This window comes from Macrotis lagotis, chromosome 4, assembly GCF_037893015.1.
Source record: "Macrotis lagotis isolate mMagLag1 chromosome 4, bilby.v1.9.chrom.fasta, whole genome shotgun sequence".
Classification (NCBI taxonomy): Eukaryota; Metazoa; Chordata; class Mammalia; order Peramelemorphia; family Peramelidae; genus Macrotis; species Macrotis lagotis.
This window is the reverse complement of record NC_133661.1, coordinates 185,997,208-186,004,107: the sequence shown is the minus strand read 5'-3', so window position 1 is coordinate 186,004,107 and position 6,900 is coordinate 185,997,208. Positions and strand designations below refer to the sequence as shown.

General features: G+C 36.2%; 1 protein-coding gene across 1 annotated transcript; it reads right to left on the bottom strand.

The window, feature by feature from the left end:
• Nucleotides 1-6,180: 6,180 nt before the first annotated feature.
• Nucleotides 6,181-6,597, bottom strand: LOC141522794 (ribonuclease pancreatic A-like). Its single transcript, XM_074236241.1, has one exon. It carries the CDS (start codon nucleotides 6,595-6,597, stop codon nucleotides 6,181-6,183), a length of 417 nt encoding a protein of 138 aa, XP_074092342.1.
• Nucleotides 6,598-6,900: the final 303 nt, after the last annotated feature.

Sequence of the window (6,900 nt, the reverse complement as noted above, 5' to 3'; positions counted from 1 at the left end):
ACACAATTAATTCTCACCGCTATATGTATCATTATCCTCTCCACCCCAAGCAGTGATCCATCCTATCTATCTCTTATCAGATGATTTTCTTGCCTCCAACACAGCTTTCCCACTTGCTCCAACAAAAATAAATTATTTCCCTGACTTAAACATTGCTCTTCAATCTCTGCTTTTGCATTCCTGTTATACTTCTTAAAGGACTGTTCTTTTGTGTTCCTCTTCAGTTGTTTCTCCTTGCTTTTAGCATTTATATAAAGTTTTACGAAAGGAATCATACCCTTAAATATGGGTATTCTGTCCAAAGCATTATAAATTTTGATTGCTTATACTTCACAAGGTATCTTGGGGTTTAGGGATTAGATTTTTTCTTTCCCACTTATTTATTCTATCAGTCTTTTAACTGGGACAATTAACTTTTTTTGTTTCTTATGGTTTTTATTTATGATTTTTTAAATAAAGCTTTGAAAAAATTAGGTATGGATAAATGGGATTCAAATGGAACTACTTGACTGCCCAAATCGCTTTGGCTCTCACTCATTAGCCAATAACAGGTCCCAATCCAAACCTCACTTATTGTTTGTGTTTTGATGGTTCACAGTGAATGTCAATAGCAGTGGTTTCTGTTCTGACCAGAAACTCCTATAAAGGCAAACTGGGCCATTTTTTTGCCTCATTTCTTACCAAGCCATTAATTACTGAATGAGTGTTACCTAAGACAAACTGAGACCTGGAAAATACCAAAGAACTTGACAAGGTCATTTTTCATGTGACTATAGATAGCTTTAATCTCTTCTTCTGAAAATTTCATATCCTTTTATATGAAAAAATTCTGAAAATTTTCATATCCCCATTTATCAATTGGGGAATGATTTGTATTCTTATAAGTTTGACTCAATTCTATCTATATTCTATAAGTAAGGCCTTTATCAGAAAGTCTGACTATAAAAATTGTTTCCCAGGTTTCTGCTTTCTTTCTAATCTTGGTTATATTGGTTTTCTTTGTGGAGAAACTTTTCAATTAAATATAATCAAAATTATCCATTTTGCATTTCATAATGCTCTTTATCTCTTCTTTGGTCTTAAATTCTCCCCATAAATTTGATGGATAAATGATTTCTTGCTCTTCTAATTGGCTTATGGTATTGTAGTAGAGGAAATACTGAACAGAGAAATATATTCTTTAACGAATCTGTTCTCTCTGCACTGTCAAATAGTTACATTAACACTGACCCCCCCATCCCATTGTCCAAGCTATCCAGATGAGGACAATAACTTTTAGTAAGATATCTTTCCCCAGCCTGGTAAGGCCTCCCTACATACAAGACAAGCCCCTATCAATAAAACAAAGAATTTTTGTCCTAGACCAAAAAGATCGAATCTTTAACCTATTCCCCTCCTGTACTTGTCCCTTAAGTACCTCATTTCTGCTCTTCAAGTTACTGCCCCCTTCAAGGTATTACTTTATTTCCCTGCTCCTTTAAAAACTCACTCTCTACTCAATTGAAGTGCATCTTCCTTTGGGAGGCCAACCCACTCTTGGGAAATGTGATTCCCCAAAATGAGCTCTCATGCCTTTATATCCTTCCTTACTGCCTATACCTTGATGGTGACTCTGGCTCCTGCTGCTTGAATGGTGGTTTCCCTTTGAGAGTGTGATTCCCAAATAAACTTTCATTCTCTTCTACTTCTCTTTATGCTATTCCTTTCCTGATGGCAGTGACTACTGCTGCTGCTGTGGCTGCTACTTTTAATTCCCAGTTCTCTTTCTCTTTTTTTAGTTTCAACTAACCATAGGAATAATTAAATAAGATTTTTTGTTCCTAAATTCTTTTAAGTTAGTCTTTTAAGTGAATTCATTCATATTTGCTTGAACCCTGAAACCTTTAAATGATCATATTTTCCAGCAGTAGTATTACCCTTTATGTACAAACCATGCTGTCTTTGTGTAGGGTATGAGATGTTGAGTCTATGCCTAGTTTGTTCCATACTATTTTCCAGTTCTCCAAGCAGTTTTTGTCAAAAAAGTGATTTCTAATCCCAGAAGTTGGAGTCTTTGGTTAGTATAGTTATTTAATACTGTATCTTGTGAACCTAGCTGCTTCACTGTTAAAACTATTTCTTAATCAATAGCAGTCAGAGACAATTCTAAAGAATCTGTGATAGAAAATGTCATTCAAATCCAGAGAAAGAATTATGGAATCTGAATGAAGATCAAAGCATACTATTTTCACCTTTTAAATTTAGTTTTTTTGCTTTTTTCCTTCTTATAGATTTCCTCCTTTATTCTGATTCTTCTTTCACAGTATGACTACTATGGGAATAAGTATAACAGATTGTACATATATATGTATATATCAGTACTGGGTAATCTAGGATGGGAGGAGGGAAGGATGGGAGGGAAAAACTTTATAAAAATGAATGTTGTAAACTATCTTGAAATATAATTGAAAAAAATAAATAAAAATAAAATAGTTTTTTAAAAAGCCTTTGTCTCCACCCTGTATCTAGGATCATCCTGACCTGTATCTTGCCATTGAACTCAGTTGACCCTGGAAGAAGGAGTGAGGCTGATGACCTTGCAGAGTTCAGTCTCACAAATCATCACTCTAAATTAAGAGCCTTTTTTGCATTTTAGCACTTATATTGTGTGGAGGAAATAGTTATCCACCTTTCTTCTCTCCTTTTTAAGGATATTATAGATATAAGCAGAAAAACTAAACTAGGGTCCATGGATAGATTTCAAAGAGTCTGAATTTGGAAGGAGAAAAAATACATCTTTATTTTTCACTTATCTTAATTTTAAATAAGTCATTTCCTTATATTATTTAAAAATTGTACTATAAAGGCATTAAAAAAATAAGGCTCCCTTCCCCAGAAGAAGGGCTACCTCTCTTCAAAATGGTATTACCCTGGGTATACTGTCCACCAGCACTCCACTGGTTGCTCAGAATGAAGGCATTCTAAATTATGATTCTGAAATTTTCTGAATTTTTGTAAGACCCCACATTCCACTGTTACCTTATTCCAGAGTTATGACCCTGAAATTTCAGTAAACCTTAAAGAGACACTTTAGAAACACTACAAGGGGAAAACTGGAATTGGTTCTTGTTCTCCTTATAAGAACACACACACACACACACACACACACACACACACACACACAAATTTTTCTTCCACATTTTAAACAAAGACTGGACAAGCAATGGAAAGCTGTTCTCAAAACTGCATCAGGAAGACTGTTCAATAAGTGTTTAGCAAATATCCCTTTGATATATCTACAAATTGCCCAGATAGCACTAAGAAAAATGAGCATCTAAGTGCCTTTGTCATTTTCTGTTTCTTGGTCTCTGATTTTAGAATTGTTCAACTCTTTGTGACCTCATTTGGCATTTTCTTGGCAAAGATCCTGGAGTAGTTTGCCATTTCAGTCTCCAGGTCATTTTACAGTTGAGGAAATTAAGGCAAACAGTGTTAAGTGATTTGCCCAAGGTGACACAGCTAGTGTTTGAGTGTCTTACACCATGTAGGTGCTCTGCAAAGCATTTATTAAACATCTACTATATTCAAGGAACTATTCCAGGTGCTGAAGATACAAAGATTAAAAACAAAATCTGTATTCTCAAGATACTTCATATGTAGATGGGAGACATGAATATCAATAAATACAAAAAATAGGGGATTGACTCAACAATTCATGAGGTGTCTTCCATTATATATATGCAATTTTGGAGGAAGGATCACAAACAACTGAAAGGAATAAGAAAGACTTCACCAATCGAGATTTAAAGGAAGTTAGGAATTCCAAGAAATAGAGATGAGGAAGATATATATATATATAACACATACTTGTATAAAGTCATGGAGTTAGGAGGCAGATTAATGCCAAAAAGTTTCAGCAAATAAACTAATTTCAAAAGACTGAGATCATCAGGAAGTAATATAAAGAAAATAACGAACAATTGGAAAGTAAACTGAAGGCAGGCTGTTGAAGGGCTTTTAATTCCAAACAGAAGAGTCCTTATTTTATCCAGAGGTAATAGGGAGTTCTTGGATCTTTTGGAGCAAGGGTCAGAACTATGTTTTAAGAATATTACTCTATGGGGCAGCTAGGTGGCACAGTGGATAGAGCACTGGCCCTGGAGTCAGGAGTACCTGAGTTCAAATTCGATCTCAGACACTTAATAATTACCTAGCTGTGTGGCCTTAGGCAAGCCACTTAACCCTATTGCCTAGCAAAAAAAAAAAACAACAACCCTAAAAAAAAGAATATTACTCTATGGAGTGAGCAGAAGTAGAATATTAAATATGAATTCATATAACTCATTATACCCTAATTCTGCAGCTATATTGTAATAGTAATAGTATTCAACTCTGAGAAATAAAATGATCCAACTCAATTCCAATTCTAAAGAACTCATGATGAAAAATGCTGTGTACCTCCAAAGAAAGAATACATGAACTCTGAGTACAGATTGAAATGTTTTATTTTTCTTGCTTTTTTTTAACATATGACTTCACATACATATTGGCATCATATTGCTGGCCTTCCCAGTGAGTAGGGGAGGGGCCAGAGGAAGGGAGAGAATTTGGAACTCAAAATTTTTTAAATAAATGATAAAAATAAAGCAATAGCTTAATTTTTAAAAAAGCAATATCACTTAAATAGCTGCATGGAAAGGTGATTGTCTTCTTATTTCTATAATTCTTCCTCTGTGCCAATACACAATCGTCATCTCTCTTATTTCTGCCTTCAGGCATCCATGGTCTTGAGATTAATTTTTTTTCATTCACCTGCTCTTCCTGCTTAGCTACCCACACCCAACAGACAGAGCACACCTTAATGTCATCATCCCCTAGAGTTCAATGTTTCCACAACGTGAAATCAAGGGAGGTTCATCCAGGTTTAGACGTGAGATGTCACTTTCCATTCCTTGCCGTAAGAATATCTTGATCTGGGGGTGGCTAGGTGGAGCAGTGGATAAAGCACCGGCCCTGGAGTCAGGAGTACCTGGGTTCAAATCCGGTCTCAGACACTTGATAATTACCTAGCTGTGTGGCCTTGGGCAAGCCACTTAACCCCATTGCCTTGAAAAAACCTTAAAAAAAATGTTGATCTGTTGTAAAGCCAATGAGCATCCCATGGCATGAGGAGAGGGAGTAAATGGAAAGCCACATAGGTTACAGGCACTAAATCAGAGCAATTAAATTAATTGAAAGTGAAATTTTAAATGGAAAGAATTTATCTATAAAATAAACAAAAGTATACAATAGCTCTATAGAATAAAAGAGCTTTTAGAATAGATTTCCCTACCAGGGACCTCTCTTGAACATTTTCATGACTCTACTTTTGAAGAGACAAGAGAAAATAAGGGAAGAAGCCAAATACCGAGAGTTCTTACAAAAGACTGAACCTGGCTAATATGAAAATATACTTTGCATGACTTCCAGTGTTTAATGAATATCATTTTTCTTGTCTTCTTGCTGGAGCAAGGTGAATGTAGAGGGGGATGAGAATCTGGGATTGAAAATAAAAATAAAAGCAGAGATACCTCCCAAAAAGTAAGACTGACCTCTACTGATAGAAATAATAAGGTAGAAAGTTCCCTCAATAAAATATGAAAGGCAGTAGGATTCAGGTCATTTTGAAGCCTTTTATTCTAATATTGATATCCCCATAAAAATTAGCTAGATAAAGAGTCAATTAATCAAATATTTTCCAAGTGCTTACTCTGTGCCAAGAAAAGGAGATTAAGTAATTTTTCAATCCTGTCTGATTTTCCCTGACCCTATTTGGTTTTGAATGTTGCAAAGTTATTGGAGTGCTTTGCCATTTTCTTCTCCAGATCTTTTACAGATGAGAAATTGAGGCAAACTGTCAAATGTTTTGTCCAGGGTCATGCAGCTAGTAAAGGTCTGAAGTAAGATTGAACTCAGAAAGATTTCTTCTTAACACCAGGCCCATCATTGTATCCACTGAACCATCTTGCTACCTAAGCAATGGAGACATAAAAACTAAAATGGAGGAATTCCTGCCTCTAAAGAGATTATATGCTATCACAATAAGGGGAAAGGTAAGGAATCCAGGCAGTTGGTTGAAATCTGTATAACAATGAGATATTCCAGAGCGTTAGTAGGAGAAAAGAGCAAAAACCAGAGTAAAAGTTGCCATAGATGGGAGATTTAGGGTTGGAGCAGGTAGGCAGGCTGGCCTTCCACACAGATTACCCCGATAATTGCAAAGTCTATCTTTGCCCTGTATCCACAGTCAGGAGGCCGGGCAAAAGACTTGGTATAGCAATATGTCACCTTAAGTGACTGGGAGCTTTTATTACATCTTTCCAAAGAGAGTCTTCCACAAGACACACTGGGAGTAGCACAGATGTTTATGAGGGTGCTGTTTGTCTCATGGATGAAGGTATTTACTGGCATGCAATGAGAACGTGTAATCAGTCCCCTCTGCTTCATCATTACATTACAGTAATGATGTGAGGATCCTGAGATTCTTGTCTTGGGATTGTCCACATGGGAGGTCCAGAAGTCCAGAGCCTGGGAAAAGCTAGTCAGGTCCAGGAGGAGGAGCAAGGAAAGAATCTCCATCATAGTATGGAACATCTGATCTTGACAGGAGCAGAAACATTGGAAAGAAGGAACAGAAAATGACAATGCAACATCCTCTATGATACCAGCTTCTCATCTCTTCATAGCTGAAATTCTCTCCACTACATCTCCACTCCCACTTGTCTTCACTATTTCATCTATACTGTTTTACATTCCTTATCCCACTTATATCCTTATCCTGAGAGATTACTATCATAGCTCTACACTCAAGAAGGACTAAATAGATAGGGCTAGAGTCAGGAAATCATGAGTTCAAATCTGGCCTCAGACACTTACTGGCTA

Excerpts from the sequence above, each read along its gene's own strand:
- LOC141522794 (XM_074236241.1), bottom strand. The coding sequence starts at position 6,597 with ATGGAGATTCTTTCCTTGCTCCTCCTCCTGGACCTGACTAGCTTTTCC.